The 22,255-nt window shown below is 50.6% G+C and overlaps 9 protein-coding genes across 9 annotated transcripts; 5 read left to right on the top strand and 4 right to left on the bottom strand.

Moving 5' to 3' along the window:
- Nucleotides 1–526: 526 nt before the first annotated feature.
- On the bottom strand, nt 527–1,350 carry ASPSYDRAFT_144671 (DUF202 domain-containing protein; the record flags this gene model as incomplete). The annotated part of the gene is made up of 2 exons (XM_040841453.1): nt 527–825; nt 951–1,350. The coding sequence occupies 2 exons, from the start codon at nt 1,348–1,350 to the stop codon at nt 527–529; spliced, it is 699 nt and encodes a 232-aa protein (XP_040706843.1).
- Nucleotides 1,351–1,679: 329 nt separating this feature from the next.
- ASPSYDRAFT_28645 (uncharacterized protein) lies at nt 1,680–2,367 on the top strand (the record flags this gene model as incomplete). Its single annotated transcript, XM_040844540.1, has 3 exons — nt 1,680–1,867; nt 1,988–2,150; nt 2,269–2,367. The coding sequence occupies 3 exons, from the start codon at nt 1,680–1,682 to the stop codon at nt 2,365–2,367; spliced, it is 450 nt and encodes a 149-aa protein (XP_040706844.1).
- Nucleotides 2,368–3,716: 1,349 nt separating this feature from the next.
- Nucleotides 3,717–4,682, top strand: ASPSYDRAFT_41736 (uncharacterized protein). The gene has a single exon (XM_040846332.1). The coding sequence runs from the start codon at nt 3,761–3,763 to the stop codon at nt 4,565–4,567; it is 807 nt and encodes a 268-aa protein (XP_040706845.1). The 5' UTR covers nt 3,717–3,760; the 3' UTR covers nt 4,568–4,682.
- Nucleotides 4,683–4,689: 7 nt separating this feature from the next.
- On the bottom strand, nt 4,690–5,840 carry ASPSYDRAFT_679842 (uncharacterized protein). The gene is made up of 2 exons (XM_040850420.1): nt 5,760–5,840; nt 4,690–5,708 (listed from the first exon to the last, which is right to left on the bottom strand). Exon 2 carries the CDS (start codon nt 5,562–5,564, stop codon nt 4,812–4,814), a length of 753 nt encoding a protein of 250 aa, XP_040706846.1. The 5' UTR covers nt 5,565–5,708; nt 5,760–5,840; the 3' UTR covers nt 4,690–4,811.
- A 478-nt stretch (nt 5,841–6,318) lies between these two features.
- Nucleotides 6,319–8,119, top strand: ASPSYDRAFT_41738 (ankyrin repeat domain-containing protein). Its single transcript, XM_040846333.1, has 2 exons — nt 6,319–6,636; nt 6,688–8,119. Exons 1-2 carry the CDS (start codon nt 6,543–6,545, stop codon nt 8,034–8,036), a joined length of 1,443 nt encoding a protein of 480 aa, XP_040706847.1. The 5' UTR covers nt 6,319–6,542; the 3' UTR covers nt 8,037–8,119.
- Nucleotides 8,120–8,525: 406 nt separating this feature from the next.
- Nucleotides 8,526–9,086, top strand: ASPSYDRAFT_86686 (uncharacterized protein; the record flags this gene model as incomplete). Its single annotated transcript, XM_040851712.1, has 1 exon — nt 8,526–9,086. One exon carries the CDS (start codon nt 8,526–8,528, stop codon nt 9,084–9,086), a length of 561 nt encoding a protein of 186 aa, XP_040706848.1.
- A 536-nt stretch (nt 9,087–9,622) lies between these two features.
- Nucleotides 9,623–17,220, bottom strand: ASPSYDRAFT_143476 (uncharacterized protein; the record flags this gene model as incomplete). Its single annotated transcript, XM_040841342.1, has 5 exons — nt 9,623–10,365; nt 13,228–13,294; nt 14,280–14,958; nt 16,134–16,983; nt 17,052–17,220. The coding sequence occupies 5 exons, from the start codon at nt 17,218–17,220 to the stop codon at nt 9,623–9,625; spliced, it is 2,508 nt and encodes an 835-aa protein (XP_040706849.1).
- A 542-nt stretch (nt 17,221–17,762) lies between these two features.
- Nucleotides 17,763–19,264, bottom strand: pfa4 (putative palmitoyltransferase with autoacylation activity Pfa4; the record flags this gene model as incomplete). The annotated part of the gene is made up of 5 exons (XM_040841535.1): nt 17,763–18,172; nt 18,219–18,297; nt 18,350–18,649; nt 18,705–18,876; nt 18,930–19,264. 5 exons carry the CDS (start codon nt 19,262–19,264, stop codon nt 17,763–17,765), a joined length of 1,296 nt encoding a protein of 431 aa, XP_040706850.1.
- Nucleotides 19,265–19,550: 286 nt separating this feature from the next.
- ASPSYDRAFT_28656 (putative DNA mismatch repair protein) lies at nt 19,551–22,215 on the top strand (the record flags this gene model as incomplete). The annotated part of the gene is made up of 3 exons (XM_040844541.1): nt 19,551–19,957; nt 20,007–20,395; nt 20,441–22,215. 3 exons carry the CDS (start codon nt 19,551–19,553, stop codon nt 22,213–22,215), a joined length of 2,571 nt encoding a protein of 856 aa, XP_040706851.1.
- Between the last annotated feature and the right edge of the window lie 40 nt (nt 22,216–22,255).

Consider the following 22,255-nt stretch of genomic DNA (forward strand, 5'->3'; position numbering starts at 1 on the left):
CCCTGAGGTGAGGTTGGATCCGACAACCGAGCGGGACTTGATGGAGTTGACCCTGGGGTGGGGAATGGGGACAGGGCAGTTGTAATGCACCGTGGATCAGATGTACCCACAGCTGTTCGATATACAACGCAGACCCTGCTGTACTTATTCTGAGTCGGTAGTATCCAGAGTATTCCGTCCTCCTCATGAAGCTCATGTATACTGGACGGATGGCTGCCTTGCGGCCTCAATCACGCCATAAGTCTTGGCATTTCGCAATACGCAACAGACCAAAAGGAGAGCTCGACGCGGTGGAACAGCCCCCGCCTGACAATTTGCTTATTCTGCTAGTCTGTACAGTAGAAAACAGTATATATAGATGGCGCCCCGTTTTGGCGCCCGTGTCTTCGTCGCCTGCTTGACACCGTTCCCCGTCTCCGCAAACACCACCTGTCAAGATATCGTCACCGTGATAAACACCGACAGAATGAAAGTAACTACCGTGATCTACACCGATTAGCTGAGATCATGATAACAATTTAACGGTCTAATTGATGAAACTCACCGCTGTCGTCAAAAACCCAATGCAGTTCATTTCCCAACCACCCGAGTATATTGTCCCCAGCGCGATCGCGCTCTGCTGCTTCCAAAACCGATGCGCTCCTAGCACTGCTGTCACCAACGCCGCGCAATGGCAAGTCACCGACAACGGAACGCCGACTCGATGGAATCCAAGACCTTCACTGGAGTGAGGGGACTGCAGTCGGAAGAGCTGCGCGATGAGAACACCTTGCATGGCCAGGATGACCGACGTGCGGATATACGCGAGGAACGTCCGTTCGAGAGCTAACAATTCATCAGTCAGCCGTGTTCTCCAGCTAATTCTTCCTTCTTTCCATTCCCTGAATGCCATCCGACCAAACCATTGAACAGAACTCAAACAAACAAAATCAATCATCAAGGAAACGCACCAAAATAATCCCGATTCTTCTTCTGCGCCACCGTCAAAACCACATTCCTCGTCCAGAACCGCTGGATACGCCCAAGCACCCCCTCGCGTGGCGGCCGGCTGCTCTGACTCGTCCGCGACACCGTCCGCCGCGTGTTAATGCGGTACTCGCCGGACGAAATCGAGGGCGTCGAATCATCGTTGCGCTGAGTCTCGATCTGGTGTAGCCCGATGTAGTTCTCGCGGTCGAGGTCGCTGTCGGAGGTGTCGCTCGACGACGAGCGTGGGCTGCGGCCGCGGCTGCTGGGGGTGATGCTGTGCAATGACGGCTCCGGGTCGCGGCCGGCTGTCGGGTATGGCCGATCGCTTGTGTTGCCGCTCCCCACGGGGTGGGTGGCGGGACGAGGAGGGGCATCTACCATTGTGAGGGTGGGTGCGGGAAAGGGGCCGGCATTATTCAATGCGCAGTTTGGGCAAAGTGGTGAGTGAGAAGGGCGAGAGCAGGGTCGAAATTCGAAAATAGAGAATGAGGAATGGAGCTGGAGAATGGAGAATGGAGAATGCGGGTGTGGACGGGCAGCGGTCGAGAACGCGGAGAGTGACTTCATGCCGCCCCACCACCAACCCGGATCTATATCTAGACATGTCAACCAACAACCTGTATATTGATCTCTGCAGACTCTATTCAACAATACACAGCCAGGTGTCCCAATTCCATAAATCAATGTTTTATGCCTGAAACTCCACCGCTATGTCCCAACGTGACTCGATCAAAAAGTTTCGTCTCGAGCATGAACTATATGATGAACGCTCGCTCGCGAAATTGTTGTGGCCGTACTCAGGCGGGTTGTCTCTGCCCCATATGGAGTCACTATGTCAGCTGGTTACTGTGACCATGATTCAATTTTGGAAGGTTTACCTCGTGCGCCGTAGAAACATGTATCTTGCCTTTGGAGCGTTTGCAACACTCCGGCGTGCCTTGGTTTCCGGATAAAAGCCGATCCGCGGAGTGATAGAAAGGTAGTATATGGTTCTCTGACTGGTCTTCACAAATACTAGTGTCGTGAATATCTTCGGTGGTGAAGGGTTTGGCAGGCTCACTTGGATTGCGGCCATGTCTAGCTCTCCAATACTTGACCCCGGATATGCATATCGGAACCGTGGCGAGAACTACAGCGACAATGCTCACAGTGGCTTCAATGGAGATGGCCATCGAGTTGAGGTATGTCTGGGTTGGTTTTGGACTTTGGTGCTTTGTGTTTGGGCAAGCATGGTTGATAGCTAAAGGTTGGGTGCAGCTTAAATATCTATGTTAGGGTCAGACATTCTCTGATAATCAGATATTTGGGTTTAAGACTCCACAATGCGCAAAACAGTGCAGTGCTAGGGCTAGCTCGCCATGGCCGGCAGCCTGCTATAGGCAGATGACCCAGCCTTGACTTGTTGGCGCAAGAATAAAGCGAGTGGAGGTCCGGAAAACAACCGGAAAGCCTTCGATGGCTGTTCTTCTGCCAGTCTCAATCCCTCCAATTTTATTGGCCTACCTCTAGGTACTCACATCACTGTGCAGGGCGACTGGACCTTATTCGCTGACGGACACCAAAGTCAGCAACGCTCAAAAGGAGATCAAGGCATCAACCGCAAATCATCGCCCAGAAAGCCTCCGAAGCGTTCTATTTTTCTCCACTTCAGACATATTTTTCCCTTTCCCTTGACGTTCAGGGTCTCGGCACTACTTAGTACTTAGGTGCCAGACGACCCAACCGGGGTAGTATTAGCCAGTATTAGCCCTTTCCCAAACGGGAGCACCCTCGAGGGTGTTCCCTTTTTAGTATAGTCGCAAAATCAGCATTCGCCTTTTGTCGGCACATGGTATAGCGGTTACATTGCCTCTGCAAGCCGCGACAGCTACATTTAAAAAATGCTCTGGGCCAAAAGGCTGGCTGTGAGAAGGCCCATTCCACCACGGCGCGCATTACTAAGTCTCAGGCCCTGCCGATTTCCCAATGTGCGGGGAGCTCAGCTGGTTGGCGTCATCCCTGACTAGATACACTCGTACTGCCGTTGTGGGGGAAATATGGAAGACTGAAAGATGGAAACCGGCAGGTTTTGTTCAGCGGCGCGGGATATTATTCTTTGCAAGCTCAGTGACACTCGGGATGACCTAAGATGCATGCTTGTCAATGGATCTGGACTACCTCCGGCTTGGTGAAGCTGACTTGATGCCGAACTAGTATTCAATGTGCGTGACTCCCTGAATAGATACTATAGTACTGAGGTTCGCGGATATGGGGATTTTAAGACAGCAAAGTGCAGGCCACCTTTGTATGTCTGTGTTCAATACTAACTGATGATCCTGCAATTTTCAAAAAGGAGTATCTGGGGGTATCGAATTTGTCGGTAGATGGCGGCGGCGACAATGCCAGGCAGATTGAACTCCCAAAAGTGCGCAGTCCGTATAAGTATTTTGGATTCACACTGTTGTCCATACAACTACCTTGGCCGGGTAATTACTATACAAACTGGTAGCGGCTTCTCTAAGTGTTATCTCACGCAGCCTTTAGTTGCTATTACAGTACTATACGGCCAACCACAAAAGACTCATTCGAGTACCAACACGAGCCTGTGGTGGAATATAGGCATAATCAGCCCTGATCCACTTATACGAGAAGTTTCTATGGCGGAGTTTAGGTGTGTTGTTTCCAGTCAGCCAGTAACGGAGTTAAACGCTCTCCAAAGTCCGACCATTGAATAAATTGCCATTGTCCGCCTGTCTTCTCCTGGTTGTATATTATTTCCCTCTATCATCTTACCAGCTACTTTACCAATACAATGTCGCTCCAGAACCTCAAATACCTCGGGAAGCTCCAAGGAAAGCGCGTGCTCGTGCTCGGAGGCACATCAGGCATCGGCTTCAGCATCGCAGAGGCCGCCATCGAACACGGGGCACAAGTGGTACTCTCCAGCTCAAACCAGACTAAACTCGACAACGCCGCTGCCAAACTCCAATCTACATACCCTGATCTCCTGCAGCGGAACCCAGTCACGACGAGGGCCTGCGATCTGTCAAACAGCGAAGCTCTAGAACAGAACCTCACCGAGCTACTTGAGGCAGCAACCCAGTCTGGAAAGGCAAAGATCAACCATATCGCATGGACCGCAGGTGATGCGCTTAAATTGCCATCCCTTGATGAGCTCTCTCTCGCCGATATTAACCGTGGGGGGCTTGTCCGTGCCGTGGCGCCGTTACTCCTGGCGAAGCTCTTGCCGAAGTATATGGACCTATCGCCCGAAAACTCGTTCACGTTTACCGGTGGATCGAACACGCAGAAACCTAACCCTGGATGGTCGCTGATGGCGATGTGGGGAGGAGCGGTGGAGGGTCTTATGCGAGGACTGGCTGTGGATTTGAAGCCGCTCCGGGTGAATATTGTCTCGCCGGGTGCGGTGCATACTGAGATCTTTGGGACTGTGCCCGCGGAGATGTTGGATAGTGTGCTCGACAGCTTCCGTCAGAAGTCGACCACGGGGACGGTGGCTAGGCCAGAGGATCTGGCTGAGGCTTACATATATATTATGAAGGACCAGTTTGTTACTGGATCAATTGTGGAGTCTAATGGTGGGAGGCTGTTAGTGTAGGCCTTTCGTCAGTATGATTGGTGTGGTAGAGATATATATCACTAGGTATATATTTTGGATAAACACGAGAAATTAAACAAAGAGCAACCTGCTATATACTTTTTTTTTTTTTTTTCCTGCCAGTCCACTCGCCAATCGAATTTCTGTACTTTCTGCGTATGCCAGACCAAGCTCGCAGATAGAGGGCCGATTCATTGTGGGTCCCTTGTCTTGATAGACTTGAGTGAGATGCCCCCCGATAGTCCTATACTATGACTTCAGGTGTGCGCACCACCGGTGTTCTCACAAAAAGGTCTGGTTGTTGGCCGACTCCCTCTGGGTGAGGGATATGATTACCTACATCGTCAGCGTTTCCGTCAGGCTGAAGATTTTGATCGATTTCTCTGTTGTCACCCGGCTGCCGTTGGTTGGCTATATCCCGATTCAAATCTCGTACCTCCCGAGCACGGTCTGTTATTTCTTGGATACGGGTTACTACCGCTTCTGCTTTCCTTGCGTTCGCTCCATACCAGGTCCAGCGACGGAAGGGGGAAAGCAGTGACGATAGCTCCGAGTGTTTCATGATTAACGGGACGTAATACATCGATAGCCCCAGGCATGCGGCTAGAATATAGACAATGAACACCGCACGGTGATACGATCGAGGCTTTTGGGTTTCTATATCTTGGAAAGCCAAGCACCCAAAATAGACACCAAGACCAGTGATGAGGGACCCAAGTGCGAGCTTCAACAGGCTATTGGGTGCTGCTACCATGAGGATGGATGGAAGCGACGCAGATTTCCATAAACCTTCTTTCCCACCCCGGCGAATGGACGATATCATATCTTCCACTTCTTCGATCCTACGGCGGAAGTCGTCGGTTCCTGGCCCCGGCGCCCACGACTCCATGTCGGAGCTCAGACCGTTTATCTCTTGCTCCAGAATACGGAGTTTTTGAGGGACACCGGCCTTGCTGAAAAAGTCTTTGACGTCGTTGGTGCTGAAAAGCTTATTCATATTTTGCTGGACCAGGCATGCGTAAAAGACCGACAGACCTCCAGTCGTCAGACTGAGTACAAATGCGGCACTTGCGGTCCAGTGAACTTTGTTAATGTCTTCAAGCGATAAGGCTGTAATGGCAACTTTGGTTATTATAGCCGCCTATGAGTCCGTCAGTCGAGAGCACCTCGGACCTGAAAGTATATGACAGACTCGAGCGTAACGCAACAGCCAACATCGTGCAGTCCTCTGCTATCGATCTTCGAAACACTGCTGGTTCGTCTGAGGTGGAATAGAGGATGTGGCGTTCCGCCTCCTCAACCATCCGTTTGGCATCAGGGAAAATCACAAGAAGAATTAATGACTGTCTTATGGAGTATCTCTCTCTGAGTGCATGGTAGACTGAAGCAACAGAGAGTAACAACCACCTCGATTGCTAAAGGCAGTGGAATTATGTCCATTATCGACCACATGATATCTACTCAGAGTGGTACTGCGGAAGCTGTTTCCTTGGAAAGGTCAGCAAAGATCGTGAATCCTACTTATCTTGTTATGCACAGGGCCATTCTCCGCCCGAAAGACTTGCCAGAGAGGAGTTGTAGTTGATGCTATCCAAACCAAGGGCAATAGAGCATAGTATGTACTTTCGTGACGGCCCGCACCGAACCAGCTGGCGGGGCCGTGAGGCGATGTCCCCCTCTGCGTACTCTGCAGACTCCTTCTTGCTCTGGGAGCTCCTGTTGACAACATCTCTTGGCATTTGGCAATGATCATCATCCTCGCGGTCCTGACCTCCATGTCGTTCCGAATCCAATCCAAGGGACTATTCAGCATGCTCTAGTTTGATGTCTGTTTTGCCCGGGTTACATCGATAGATCCTTCTCGCCCTCGTGACTCACACTAGCGCGTCATAATGTTGGGCCACCGGGAATCCATTCTCGATATCAACCTTCCTCCTCTCTTCTTAGATGACACCTCGAAAGAGCGAAAGGCAAAATGCGCGTTCCGTTGGAGATCCTACGCCTCATACTGCAGGAGATGGTCGATGTCTTCCCCGTCCAGGACATAGTGAGATCGAGACTAGTAGATCGTGCGTATCAATAATCATCCTCCAGAGCATGCCGACTAATGTCAGCGATAGCTATATTCGCGAGTGAAATCCTCCCACTGATACTGGAGAGTCCTCGCATCGCGGACAGCGATTTCATCTACGACCACTGGCTGCAGTTCCCCTACAAATACCACTTCCTTAGACAGAGAATCGACCAGCACCACCAACACCCCTGTGTCTTTTCAACCTTTGTCCATGAAGCCCTGCAAATTCCCTCTATATACAACCTAACAGAGCAGGAAAAAGACGACCTGATTAATAAACTTATTGATGCCATCACCTGGTCCCGCCACAAACCACACAATCTCTTCAGTCCCAGACGTCTCGAATCATTCATGAAAGTCTACGACATCAAGCTGGCATATACACACAGAGGAGAAATGGAGCCCATCGAAAAAGATCTCCACATAGCACTAACAGTCTGCCCAATTATCCGCAACGATATAACCGAACTCAACCGCGTGCTCGATCAGATCAGCACTCCAAACGGGCGCGACTTTGTATGCCAGGACAGTTTCCGCCTCGGCATACTCCCGATCGAAATCGCCGTAAAGATGGGGAGCAAGGAGTTGTTTGCAGCTCTTAATGCGCGCAGCTATCCCATGCCGTTTTCTGACTGGTTTACCAACCCTCAGAGGCCGTTTGTTCTTGCGGCCCGTTGCGCAAATAAAGCCTTCTTCGAGGTTTGGTTTGAAGCGGTGAGGAACTCGAGCAGGTCGTGGGCTGCCCAGGCGTTACTTAATGCGGCGACGCGCAGTGCGATTCGGGCGCGCAATCTGGATATGCTTGAATATTTGGTATCACTCCGTTTAAATGAAATCGCATTTGCTGGCACTCTCGGCGAGGCGATAAAGTCTGGGGAGGTGGAGATTGTCCGGTGGTGTTTACGACATGAGAGCTTCCGTGTGCACGGATCGGAAAGATTCAAGGGGCCGCTATGGTTTGCGCTACATGATTGCCCCAGGGCGACGAGGCTGGTTATCTTCCAAATGCTCCTTGAACGTGGATTTGATCCGAATGATGTTTATCCTGAAAACCGGGAGGGTCTACTTCAGCGTGCGGTTAGGACCCGGGATATTGACTACGTGAGGCTTCTTGTGCAATATGGGGCTGACGTGAATGTGGACTCTTCGACATCCGCCTGGCTCGAGAAGCAGAGGTCGCCGCTGTGTTTGGCGGCGTCTAAATCCTTTGACATTATGCAGTTTCTGCTACAGAAGGGGGCAATTAGAAGATGGTCATGGAGGGGGATAGAGCATATCGTAGAACATGATGCCAAGAGCGTCAGCTACGTAGAGCATGTCTTTAAAGATTTGGGCTTCGATGAGCACGATATACAGGAGAAACACTCTGAGTATTATATTATGGTGAATGGATGATCCGTAATAGTTCATATAATATACCTGCTTTTTACCATCCCATGGAGACTCAATCTCAGCGTTTAGTAAGAAATACAAAGGGCCGAGTACACATACAGTGTCAGTTATTGTGCCTGAGACTAAGCGTTCACGTTCTATGTCAAGGTAGTGCTTTCACTGTTTCTTTGAAACAATACCTGTCTTGATGCACCTATGTTGCTTTGACAAAGCCAAATAATGGCAATAAAGAGTTGACACAACACAACAATCCCAGGAGAAAGAATATCTAGGGAAAGTTACAATGAACTTTATGATTCTAAACATGTAATGCAGCGTATCAACCAAGTCAAGGTGCTTCTCATACATTCCCTACTCCATAAAGCTAATATCACAAGTGCCTGCTTTGTCTCCAAGTAGTTACATAAACGGCCCAGATGTCCATGCTATGTAGTTACTGAACTACTGTACAACACAATCTTGCCATCGAGTTTTATTAAAACCACCACCACAATGTCAAACAAATCCAACCCCGATCGTGACTACGTCACAGCAGGATACCTCACCAAGGAAAAGACACCACTCACCATCAAAAAGCCCCCATTCAACAAGAACGACGCAATGAAGCTAGTCAAAGAAATAACCCAGTATCTCAATAGAGAAGGCTGCACATACTACGGCGTCACATGCGGGTACCGCGTCCCGGAGCAAAAATGGCAATTCTGCGCCTGGTACACGAAGCCCGGTATAACAGAGGCCGAAGTAATAAATATCCGCATAAAGTTGCTGCGGTACTCGGCTGGCGGGGCTAAATGTGATGGTCTTGTTGTGAGGGGACGGTTTGATCCGCGTTCGTTTTACTCTGCCAGCATGTCTGATATCCAATGGCGCTATGTTACAAAGGTCTCTGTGTGTGGGGGCTTGGTGTTCGTGAAGCGGCAGAATGATGAGCAGGATGTTGATGAGATGTTTGACTTGGATATCGTTGATCTTGCAAGGTCTGATATGGGTCGGCCGGGGTTTACTCTAGGGACGATGCTGGATGTGCTGAAATATCGCAAGGAAAGGGTCTGATAGAGGCTGTACGCTCAGTTTTCAATCTAATATTTGTTTACGCGTTAATATGTAGAGTGTTTTCTTATGGGATTAAAGACTTATATGTTATACTTCAGTGTTCTTGTTTACGTTCCCAGTAACCCTAATTTCCTTATTGTGAGTACAAATCCATCTACAAATCTTCCATGTTGAAGCTCCTCGCAAGTCTCCAGTATATTTAGCCCAAAGTTTCATAATGATAATCTACCAGGTATCACCTGTCAGGTCCTCCTTGGTTCACTTTCGTTTCCACTTCCAAACAGCCAGCTAAACCCAAGGTCCATAACTTTCCCTACCATATCTGCTACCCCAGTCTGGGGAATATCAATGCCGAACCGGTGCGTGGCTGTCTCCTCTGGTCTGCGTTGTGGACGTGGACTCTGTGTTCGGGGGCTCTGGCAATGCTGTTCCATCGGCGCTTTGGATCGATAACGGCTCGGAAGGCTGTGTCTCCGATGATGCCGGGACTTGTGCTGCTTCCTTGTCGTCAGCACTATAATTTCCATTATGATATCTCACGTCTCACCTGTTGATTCCGACTCCTCCGTCCTGCTTTGGCCGAGCTCGTTCTTTTCAGGGTCGTCACACCCTTGCCCTTTCGTTTCGTCAACATCCACCTGCGCAGGCTGATCAGGACTGACCATTGTTGGCTCGTCGCCAGAAACAAACGGATAGAGCGAGCCCTGTAGATATTTCTCGCTAACACCGAGCTTCAACGCGTCGGACATCGCCGACTCCATACGCTGGACGTACTCGCTCCGAATCTGCCCGTCCTTTCTATACCGGCCGCTCAGGTACACCAATGCTTCAACTTGCTGAACCCCATCCCCTTCCCCATGCGTCGTCGCGTTCAACCTCTGTGTACCCTTTTTCCGCCCAGACACCTGCAACCCCTTCAACCTCTCCGCCGCAGTGGTAGTCCGCTCCCCCTCAAGCGCCGGGATAGCCAAGGGCTCAACATCCACCCGCCTCAGCGCTTTATCATAGAACTGCTTCGAGATTCCCTCGCTGCGATCCAGCTTCCGAATATCGCTCGAGCTGACCGTGAATAAGATCCCCTCGACGACAGGTTTAGCTTCTTCTTCTCCTCCTTCTTCGCCGCCCTTACACCGCACCACGTTCGCGACGCCTCGCTGGTTGATCTGCCATCTGTACCCGCGGAGAATGCCCTTTGCGAAGACTCTGCTGTCGGGACAGCGAGAGGCCATTTGGGTGAGGTGCATGTTGCTGCCGAATGCGAAGTAGTAATGGGGGATTTCTTGGATACGGGAGGTCATGGTTTTGGATTTGGGTTATGCTGGAGTTAAAATGTTTCTGATTTAGAAAATGCGAGGTTAACAAAAGTAAAGAAGACGAAGAAGAAATGCATTGACGTGATCAGTTAGGGAGTCGCAAGGCTATATCTCAGCCTTGTCGGGGACATGTGTGGCGAGGCGGTGATAGTCTGACCGTGACGAGGGCGATGACGGCCCATCAGGCAGCATTGGCATAAGTCTCGCTCCTTATTGGTAGCTTATAGTAGCACTCTTATTGGTAGTCGTGTCTCGCTATAAGCCTTACCTGGCGAGCAAGGCGGGCTGGTGCCATCAAATACGGCCGAATGATACGAACTAAGGAGGAATGCACCGATACTCAAAGTCAACAATACAAGCTACATATACACAATAGTCACATTGCGAGTCAGAATTTGGTTAGACTCAGTGAGGCAGCGCTGAATCCTGATCCTTCGCTGTGCTGGCTGTCCCTGTATGCAGCCCGTGTATTTTACGGCGCTACTGGCGTAATGCAAGACGACGAGGCTCTGTGTGGCGTTACCACTAGATAATTCCTGCTGATATTCCCAATTTACAGAACTAGACGTACTGAGCGCGGAGTTATATATGCTTCATAATGGAGATGTTTTCCAGCCAGCCTTCTATGCCTAGGTGGAGAGCACTACTCAATTTCTCAACGACCCACATCTGTTCATTATAGAGTTGCAACATGAGAGACTCCTACTACTTCGGTGTAGAGATTGAAATCATTGCAGAGCCTCGAGTACACGATTCCAGTCGACACAAACGAACGCACTACTACGAAAAGCTGGCGCGAGCTCTACGGCGCGAAGATCTATCCGCCCTCGCTGATCGTCTCGACGAGAGGTACAGAAAGCACAGCGAGCATTATGACAAGTGGTGGATCACAAAGGATGGCTCGCTAGGAAATCCATCCTATCCTGACAGTATGTCCGCTAAATCCGTCTTCCTTCACTACCTACCTACCTAACCACCACCTAGTCCCACTAGAAGCCGTATCACCGGTCCTATCGACGGACACCCTCTGGGAAGACGAGATAGATACCTTCTGGAAAGCAGTCAAAAAGACCTTCCATAAGCCCTCCAAGTCCCGCAAGTGCGGCAGCCACATCCACGTCTCCCCATGGCCATGCATGCGCTGGGACGACACGGAACTCCAGGGCATTGCATTCGGCGTTATCTACTACGAGCCGCTCATCAAGGCCATCCTGCCAAGCCATCGGCAGGAGAATACCTACTGTAAACCAAACTCCGAGACTTCAGCAGAGCTGCGCGCGTGCTATCAGGGCGGGGAGCTAAATCTCGCTCGCGTCTGGCGGTTGATGGGGAGACAGGTCAATTCTAGGGAAGGTCTTCGAGATTTAATGCAAGGAGCAGGCTCGCAACATACCCGGCATGTTCTTTGGAACTTCAGCAATATCGTGTCCGGGAAATCGGGGACTGTCGAGTTTCGAGGGGCCAGCGGGTTCCGTGATTCAGCGAGCACGAGGCGCTGGATTTCGTTTGTGGTGGCTTTTATACACTTGTGTCTTTCCAAGGTATGGTAACTTCGTGATCCACTTCGTGGTCCCTGGCTGCTCTGGTTAACTGACTTAGATGGAGGGGTTTCATCGCGCGTGGCGGATTCTTGTTGGGCGGCCGACGATGGACAAGTTCTGGGGGGATATTCTCAAGGCTGCGAATGATATCGGTGTAGAAGCAGATCTTCCAGCTGATTACCAAGATATGGCATCCTCTAGAGGGGTTACCTATGTCTAGTGAGATTATAATGGGCCTGATACTTTGGGCTCAGTGATTGTGAAATTTACTATACTAGCATTACCCGCCATCCAGAAACTACAGGTTTTACCTAGGTTGAGACGTAATTATCGAGTCATTTTTAATATAATTGTCCTGAAATCATATTCCTGGGAGGTATATGTTGTTCTGATTAGAGCAGCCGAGGAGTAAGAACTTGTATACACTACTATAATTGCACCACTCAAGCACCCTCATTCATACTCCCATAAGTATCTGGAATATTGGATCCCAGCCTTAACCTATTTGCATGCTTCTTAATCTTCTCCCAGAACTTAGTGGCATCCGCCTGGGAGTTTGCCCAGACCTTATACGGCTTTGACGAATTCACCAGCGCCTGCGTTCACGGATTAGCCCTAACCATCTTATAAGCTTCAGAGAGGAAGGAAGAAACTCACCTCCTCCATCGCCATCAAAACAAACACCACCGTAAAGGTAATCCACCTCTTCGTCCGAAACCTCCCTCTCAGATGCCTCCCACCCCGAAACTCCACCGTCCCCGATCCACTCCCAGCCGTATTCGCAAAGTTCCACAGCACATACCTATCCGCCTGCATATAGCTGCAGACCTCACTAATCCGCGTTATCGCCTTAATATCATTCGCAGCCTGCCTCAGCGTCGTCGCCGTACGCCGCTGCAGCGTCTGTCGTAGCCTCTGCGCAGACTGCGAATTCAACTTGCAGTAGGTATTGTTGCGGCGCTCCGTGGGCAACAGGACGCTAATGGGGTTCTCGTATAGACATATCGCGAACGAGATCCGCTTGAGGTCCTCCAGGCTGAACCGGGTCCCGATGGGCGCGACGTGGATGTGGCTCCCGCAGTGTGTGTCTGTCTGGATCTTGAAGACCTTGCGCATGGCTTCCCAGAATAGCTCTATTTCTTTTTCCCAGTCGCCGTCGGAGCGCAGTTTCGGGGATACTACTTCCATGCTGACTTTGGGTGCCGGGTTCTTGGTTAGTACATATTCCAGGATAAAGTGTTCAATGTCAACTTACTATTACCTCCCGTGGTCGAGGCAGGAAGGGACCCGTCTCTGGTAATGAACCACTGGTTGTAGTACTCCGGGTGCTTTTGGTATCGGGAGCCGGCGACGTCTGCCTTGGCTGCTAGATGTCGGTTTCGCAGCGCCTGCGCGAGCCGTTCGTAGTATTCGTACGGGGACCAGTTTGGGCGGATCTTGTATGGCTTGACGACGGCTTCAATCTCAACGCCAAACCCGAGCGCGGTTGGAGCCATGGTGTGGATATCAAAAGAATATTGTTATATGACTTGATGGTTGGCTTCAGTGGGTATACTGACGAGGCTGAGAATAGACATGATCAAAGGAAACACCATTGAGGCGAGTGACTCCTATATATGACTTTTAATCTTCGAGGCTGTCATCCCCGTTATCCTAGCTAACTGTCGTATTCTAAGCCATCATTCTCGTCCAGCAGCCTCTCTAGAAGGATCAGAACCGAACCCAGGCTGGCGACTGCGCTGGACCAACCGGCCAAAGAACAACGTCCATCCTGTCAACCTCGCTGCTTTCCCCACGGGCAGGGGTTCCCGTTTGTGCAAAAACGCCATCCTATTGGCCTTTGGTATATTGATGGTTTCCAGCCTTGTATTCCTGTATTGACGAGGCTGAAGGATTCTGACTATCCGCACTGAACCAATCAAAGCATCTAATCCCTAGTTTGGCTAGAAGCCCTTGGCAAGAACCGCTTTGCATGGGCTTGATGTGTCTGGGCCGAGCGCTTACCGATTTAGGGCAACACTGAGCCCAGAGCAGGCTGTCTGTCTCTATGTCACGGTCTCGTAGCTAAATACGCCACTCACTTCATTGCAGGTTGGATATTGAAGTTATGTTTAGGGCCTGGTTGGTCGCCCCAAAGAATAGAACTGGTCTGACTGTTGGCAACTTCGCAAACGCAAAGCAGTAACATTCTTTGAAAAGGATATAGCAGGCTAATTCATGTATCAGTGTCAGTTAAACCACCCCCTCCCAGCAAAGTTGGCTTCCCCGTGCTGCAAACCTGACGTCTGATACCCACCACGTCTTCTCCCCCTCTGAGGAACCCTCGTCTGATATCTCACCTCAGGCTGTCTCTGTCCCCCAGTCCGTGAATCCCGTCTTACTCCAGCGCTAATCACTCTCTCCAACCATAGCACGTAGTCCGGCGACAGCCCCAAATCCAGCGCATCACTCAGCCCAAGCCTCATCCTATGAACATACTCATCCCTCGCCCGCCCATCCAACGTATGGTTCGAACTGACATACACCAATGCCGGTACAATCTCACCACGCTGCCCGCCCCCTGCTAAAGAAAGCGGCCGCGCACTCCTAACCTCGTCCACCGAACACCCCACAACCTCCCCAACATCCCTCCCAGCAATCCCCGCCCTGCCCACAAACAGCTCCACGTCCAACATACTCTTCCCGTACGCCGTCGGAACCCCCTCATTGCGATCTAGCTTCGCCTCGTCTTCGCGGTTTATCAGGTAGCAGAGACCCTGGACCGAGCTCGACATTTTCGACGAGGCGCCGCCATGAGGCACCCGCACGACATTCGCGTATCCCCTGTCGTTTATCTGCCATCTGTATCCGTGCAATATCGCTCGCCCCAGGTATCTGCTTTTGGGACACCGCTGCGCCATTTGGTTCAGGTGGAGATTGCTCCCGTAGGCGAAGTAGATTTGGTATTTGGGTGTGGCGGGTGCGGCGGGTGCGGCGAGTGCGCGCGGGTTGGAGGGATAGAAGGACATTTCTTTCTTTCTTTTTGAAGGAAAACCTCTCGTTGCTTGCCTTTTTGTCTGCACTGGTTGTGAGATATGTTGTAAATGAAGCCAAACTGTTTTCCAAACTCGCCAGCAGAGAGAAATGGGGCACGGTCCCCGCAGCGGGGCTGAAAGGACATGTCCAGCCTGAAAAGTTGAGTCGGATTTGGAATGGCGTGAGATGCAGTCAGAGTGTGACTGGCGAGCTGCAGTTGCAGTGGCAGTGCTGCATCTGTATCTTTTCTTCGCAGTTCGTGGTATTTCAGCCTCGTGTGGCGGTACTTGAGAGGTTAGGGCTCACGCGTTGGGCTCTTGTTCAGGGCGGCGCAATGCAACTAACGTCACAATTTAGCGATAGGAAAAGCAGGGAGAAACATCTATCTTAGACCCATTCATTGTTTAATCTTGAACTGGTCTTGCGCCCGCGTTTTCGCTTCAAATCCCTGGTGTACTAGCACCGCTTTGACGGACGGTTAGGTCAGGCTGTTAAGAGCGAGAAGCTAGTCTAAGCAGCGAACTACACGTAAATGGAGCTTAAGACAGGTCGATGTTTTCTCGCCGTTGGCATTATCTGCCTAGCATGAGGTGGTGCCTAGTGACTCTTGTCAAGCTATCTGGGTGGTAGCCTTTGGCGTTAAACTTGTTAGCTGCCATTCGTCGCCCCGTCTTCTTAACGGGTTATCGGGTGGTTTGGTATAGTCTATTACCAGTCTTCTGTGGCAAGCTTCGAAATACGCATTTCTGCTTGTGTCACTTGATCCTACTTCCACCAATATCGCCACGGGTGAACGGGTGAATGCCGAGGAATGCTGTAAAGGCCTGCAGACTTTGCCTCCGGCTAGGCCCTCTGTGGCCCTGGATTAGCTTATATCTGCTAATTGATCGATGGAGGACGGTAGGTATCCTTTTCAATTTACACGGGATGTTATTTATGTGCTGTGTAGTGTTATTAGCGTCGTGCTAGCTCTGGAAAGTCACAGTAGACACCGAAATTCGTCATTGATGCGAATCTCATAACTGCGCGCTGCTCGAGTTAACTTGTTGGTATATTGAACTCTACTATGGAAAGATAATAATCAGCAGACGCCTGGTTAGACTGTTGCTGGACTCAGCTACAATGTATTTACTTAAGTGAAGCAAATATAGTTAAAATTACACCTTGTTCAGGTTTACTGGGGCTGCACCGTATCCACATACAGTGTTGAAGCGTACGCATCTGGATACCTCCCACCAGATACTTCAGCAGCCTGAACAATACTCCTGAACTTCTTCTCCTCTTCTACCGTAAGTTCCACCTTCACCGACTCAACATTCTCTACCAACGCATTAACCCTCGTCGTCCCCGGGATCGGAAAGATATCATCCCCCTGCGCCAACAACCAGGCCAGCGTCAACTGGGTAACCGAGCACCCCTTCCCCGCCGCCAACTCCTTCAACTTATCAACAGCTTCAAGATTCCTCCCAAAATTCTCCTCGCTAAATCGCGGCAGGAAAGTCCGAATATCATCCGGCCCAAAATCCGCCCGCGAGCGGACTTGCCCAGACAGAATCCCGCGACTTAACGGCGAGTACGCAACAACCGCCACACCCAGCTCTCTCGCCGTCTTCAGGATGGCAATCTGCTCGGACTCGATCTCCAGCGAGAAGGGCGAGTACTCGACCTGCACGGCTGCAACATGGTGCACCTTGCACGCCCGCCGCAGGGACTCGCTACTGCATTCGCTCAGCCCGATATACCTGATCTTCCCCTCGTTCTTCAACTCAACCATAGCTTTCATGGTCTCCTCGATTGGGGTGTTAGGGTCGAGACGGTGGGCGTAGAATAGGTCGATTGTTGGGATCCCCAGGCGCCGCAGACTCTCGTTGCAGCAGCGCTTGCAGTTCGCGTAGCTTGTATCTGTGACGCGCTCGCCGTTGACCATCCGGAAAAAGAACTTGGTTGCGAGGAAGATATCTTTGGCTTTGGGTGGGTTTGCGGCGAGCCACCGACCGATCAGTTCTTCGCTGTCGCCATAGAGCATGGCTAATTGGTTATTTATATCAGCCATATGAAGGGAAGGAGGAGCGATAAAGACAAATTAGAACACTTACCTGAGTCCCAAAAGGTCTCGCCAAGCTCGTATGCTTTATCCAAGATAGCTAGACGCTCCGAGTCTGGTTTGGGAGGCCCATAGAAGGCACTCAGGCCCATCGTGCCGAAGCCAAGACGAGCGACCTGGGGCCCATTCCTGCCCAGGGGACGAGTTGGAAGTGTTGTCATTGCTGCGGATTTGTTCTGACCTTCTCGTGGGAGACTAGTCTTGTCCTTAGTTGATCAGACATTCTGCAGGGTAGTTCTGTCTCTTAAGTAGGAGTAGGCACTGTGGTAGGGAGACGGACTTAGGCGGAGTTTGGGGTTTTGTCCGGGGGACTATTCGGGGTAAGTGGATATCGGTGTCATCGCCAGTTCGCCATGGTTTTATGCATCTACCAACAAGACTATTCAAACAGGATGTGAAACCTGGAGGGCACACCTGCCAAGACGCTTATCGGAGCGTCTATTGGTGAGGTCGCTCTGAGTTCTGGATTTTATGGATCGGACACCGTCGCCGTATTCCGCTGTGCCAACAATGCCAACAATATGTGTACAAAGCGTTGGAGGAAGAGGAGAGAAGACGCCGTTCGGGAAATCCGCGAGGTCTTACAAACAGGCGTGACTCGTGCTAAAGATGTGTTAGGCCCCCGGGGGTTGCCGAGAAGCTTTAATGGTTCATGAGCCGACGCGGTTTCGTACGCGCAGGTTTCTGCTGGAATTATCTACTTTCAATGTGGACGGTGTTGTCGCTCTGCTCGCTGTTGCATCAACATGGCCAACGGTATATCCTCCTCGTCGTAAAATTCGGCTTCTTCATCAACACCGAAGTCGCGTAGGCGTTCACCCTCAGAATTCCTCCAGGCTTCTTCGCCGTTATCGGAGTCTTGGTCGCTGACACCGCCGTCGCTCTCTGAGAAGTCACTCGCGGATTCGTCAAACCTTGCATGGAACGGCTTGCGCCGCTCAACTTCGGCATTGGTTCTCCGGCGTTTTAGGTCGGCCGTTTTCCGCTTGTTAAAGGCCTCAATATCAATATGACCCAGATTCCCACCTGCGCCATACGCAAATTCATTCTGCTGGCCCCTGGGCGGAAGAGGAATGCGATCGGGATCTGGTGGTGGCCATGAGACAGTCGAGTCTGTTTAATGTTAATGAATGGAATTTAGACAGTAGGTATGACTGACCCTCGAATCCATTTTCCTCGAACTCCAAGCCAGTACTCCGATCAGGTGTCCTCGCCAATGGCCAGAACCAACTAATCACCTAGTAGATAAAGTTAGCTGGCAGTGGCAATATCGGTAGAATATCAACGAACATTAAAACTCCCGCCCATTCCAGCTTTGATGTTAGACCAGATCCCTATGTCGTACGGAAACTCCTGTCTCGATATTCGTACATTTATCCCTCCTGGGCCGGGCAGAAAGCCCCCAAAATGCCGGGCTCGTCGGAGCAAGGTTTCATGTCGTTCAATCTCCCACGATTCAATCGTGGTTGTATTCGACCCCAGAGACCAGAGAGTCCTGACCAAAAGTACAAAAAGCGCAAATAGTGTCAGACTGTTTATAACAAACAGAACGAAAAGATGGCCCAGCTGTACAACACTAGGCCCCAGATACTGCAGCGTCATTGTTAGCCCATGGTCAAGACGCCGGGTATAGTAACTTCCTTACACTAGGAAGGTTCCTAGACGCCCAAACTTTTGAAACGCGCTTAAAAAGGCGGCTCTCGAGATATGTTATCCCGAGCACTGCGTAAAACAGAAACCGCACAAAATGCGGAAAGGTAAAATGGGAGACGCAGTTAGAGGTCCACGGGCAGTGATGGTCCATCTTTGGGACGCATCTAATAAGATATTAGCCAGTGCATATCCCTGATCAAAAATTCAGAATACAAACCTCCGACACGTCTTGCAATGATGTGCTCTTGGCGGCTTGAAGGCCTCACACCTCCGGCACCATCGCTGACGACCACTAGCTTGATCGGCCTCGAGTTGCTTACCATCTGACGGCGCCCATCCTTTAGGGACATGGCCAGGGTCTACCGTGCAGGACCGGTAGTAGCATACCCAGATGCAGGTAGCAAGAATGTTGATTCTCCACACTTCATCCTTCGTGAGCGGCGCTTCCTGAAAATATAGGAAGAAATACTGCGATGTATACGCGAGAAACGCGATCAACGTACAAACAGACGGGATCGCGAGCCGTGAGATGGAAAACGACGAGCAGAGCATTTTCTATGCATACGGCCGTCCTCTCTCAATGATCGAGGCTGCCGCTGACAGCGAGACTGGTTCTTTGGTGTTTTGTTGTCGACAAGCCTGGCTGCTGACTAATCTCACGTGCGCTAGTGGTCGTCGTCGTGCGTGGAAATATTCTCGCTCCTTGTTGACTTCAACCATCAATTGCTTCAGGCTGGGCTACTATATTTCATCTTCTATGTCAAAACTTCTCATTACTGGCCAACTCGAGGCTTATTGCATCACATGAAGGGACAATTTATTGCCGCAGCCATTGAAGATGCCGATTGTGGCTCTTCCGCCCACTACGGTTCGGGCCATTGGCTCAACATCTACCATCTCTGACCCGTACTCCGTGGTCAAAGAGTTGCTGGACAACTCTCTGGATGCTTCGGCAACTTCTGTATCTGTTGAAGTATCGCAAGATACCGTTGATACAATTCAAATCAAGGACAATGGGCATGGGATACCCTCATCCGACTATGGGCTTGTATGCAAGCGCACCTTCACAAGCAAAATCCATACTGTGGAAGACCTAAAGAAGGTTGGCGGTAAATCTCTAGGCTTCAGAGGAGAAGCATTGGCGAGTGCGGCCGAGGTGTCTGGTACTCTGATCATTTCTACAAGAGTCCAATCAGAACCTGTTGGCGCTCTTCTGAAATGTGGAAGAAATGGGGAGCTAATCAGGTAAGCACCATTCTTCCACTTCTCCCTCAGCTTAGAGACTTATTTTTAGCACGGAACGTGTGGCCCATCCCGTGGGCACGACTGTCCGAGTCTCAAATCTATTCCGGCAGATACCAGTTCGGCGACAGACCGCTATTAAGAACTCCAAGAAGACGCTACTCAGAATCAAGAAAATGATCCAAGCGTACGCCATGGCTAGACCTTCCACTAGACTTTCTTTGAAGATCCTTAAGGCCAAAAATGACTCTGGCAACTGGATGTATGCCCCTGGAAAGCAGGCCACGCTCATTGATGCAGCATTGAAGGTAGCCGGGAGGGATATTGCTTCTATTTGTATCACCAAAGAATGGCCAGCCTCACATCCCAATGACTGTGAATCCTTGCGGGATGTAGGTTCAGATATCAGACTTGCAGCGTTGCTCCCCAATCTCGGATCAGGTACGTCACAGCCCAAGTAGATGAACATTAAACTGATGAGCGTAGACTTCACACGATTTAACAACATGGGGCAATATATTAGTATTGACGGTAGACCCATGTCATCAGGAGGTGGTGTTGCTCAAAGTATCGTGAAGCTTTACAAGTCATATCTGCGTTCGGTTGCTTCTCGTGACGGTCTCTCTCCAACGATCACTGATCCATTCCTTTGCATCCATATCCTGTGTCCCGATGAAACCTATGACGTTAATATCGAACCTCTCAAAGACGATGTTTTGTTTGAAGATCAGCCCACCATACTTTCTTTATTCGAAAGCCTCCTCCAAGATCTTTATGGGGCCAAAGCGGATGTAAACGGGTTGGATCACGATAGTCCCGCTGAGAACATAGAACCCGTTTCCCAAGATGGTTTCGAAGCGCTCTTGTCTGGAAGATCTCAAAAGACTACACTTATAACTCATACTCCAGGCTCTAACTGTCAGAATGGAGACATTATGAGCGCTCGCACATTTATGCGCCCAGGGCCACCCCGTCACAGTCCTCCAAGGAATAGGCCCAGTCTCGGAAAACAATTTGTTTTGCCCACCAATTCGAAAACATCAGGTACATCCTCCGTGGTAGATATCCAAGGCCAACACTGCTCGCTGTCCCACCGGAGTACAGAATCATCAGCGTCCAACTCAAGTCCACGCGAGATAAGGCAGACCACAAACCACGCTGCCTGTCTACCGAGTCCAGTGTCTAGCTCCGGTTCCTCTCCCTCTCACTCGACATCTCTTTCTCCCACGACTCCGGTGCGAAATCCAAGAGCGCAGCAGAGAGAGCACGATAGGGAGCGGTACGGCAACGGGTCTCTGGACACCTGGTTTCTGAAATTGTCCCAAGCATCTCAGACCCTTGCGGCTACAGATGACGTCCAAACACAAGACAATGAGCCTTCATTATCTCAGATTGCCCAAGATCGGTTCGGCTCCGAGACGGTCAGCCCGAGAGACGCGGCAGAACTTCGCGTGGAGTCGTCTCAGTCTATGGATACATCTTCCAGCCCTACACCGGAGTTAGGACCAGTTCAAGTGTTTTCAAATAATGCCGCACAAACTTCACGGAGCGTGAACAAGGGCAAGGGTCTTCCGGTTATGGAGCAATGGGCCGCCAGCCTATACAGTACTCCAAACCCCGACGAAAACCCCGACCTCCAAAAGGCGCTCGAATTCGAGACAAGGAAAAAGGCTGCTATACAAGAAAGGCGATTGCACCTTCAAGGCTCAAGACCATCGGTCCCTACGAGCTCCCCTCATCAAAGCAGGTACCTCGCCGCTCGAGCTGCCTTGAACTCGGAGCCGGACCCTACCACGCAGCAATCGAAGCCCGTGGACGCCGCGAACGCCAACGGGGCATCAAAATCAGTTCTGAACCCGCATGACCCCAGGGCATACCTCATGCGCCTTCACACTACCGATTCCTCGAGCAATTCGAAGCTCAAGCGCATTACATCAAACAAACTACCCTTTGAGAGAATCTCCGAAGGATATGACTTGCACTCTCTTGGCTTCACCTCGCCCTCGGGCTTATCGCTGCTCCGCACCTCATTCAGCGAAACAGCAAAGGTCGATCTATATACGCGATCTGGTGATCAAAATGACGCATTCAATGCACACAATTTAGATGCAGCTATCGAAACCTGGAAGTCTCGACTATCAGAGTTGATCAGAACCTATTATCGGCCGACAGATGGGTCTGATATTCCTCAACTTCAATTTGATTTCTCTGCCATAATTCCAATTTCTAATAGCAATGGTTTACCGGCTGCCAATGCTTGATACCTCCCATTCTATATCTGTTTTATAATGTGATTTCCGG

The sequence above is a fragment of the Aspergillus sydowii genome (assembly GCF_001890705.1).
Source record: "Aspergillus sydowii CBS 593.65 unplaced genomic scaffold ASPSYscaffold_2, whole genome shotgun sequence".
NCBI classification, from domain to species: domain Eukaryota; kingdom Fungi; phylum Ascomycota; class Eurotiomycetes; order Eurotiales; family Aspergillaceae; genus Aspergillus; species Aspergillus sydowii.

What these genes read in the sequence shown, in the direction of transcription:
- ASPSYDRAFT_41736 (XM_040846332.1), top strand. Translation starts at nt 3,761, where the DNA reads ATGTCGCTCCAGAACCTCAAATACCTCGGGAAGCTCCAAGGAAAGCGC.
- ASPSYDRAFT_679842 (XM_040850420.1), bottom strand. Translation starts at nt 5,564, where the DNA reads ATGAATAAGCTTTTCAGCACCAACGACGTCAAAGACTTTTTCAGCAAG.
- ASPSYDRAFT_41738 (XM_040846333.1), top strand. Translation starts at nt 6,543, where the DNA reads ATGCGCGTTCCGTTGGAGATCCTACGCCTCATACTGCAGGAGATGGTC. An exon ending in GAGATCGAGACTAGTAGATC is followed by an intron (nt 6,637 to 6,687) that starts GTGCGTATCAAT and finishes TGTCAGCGATAG; the next exon opens with CTATATTCGCGAGTGAAATC.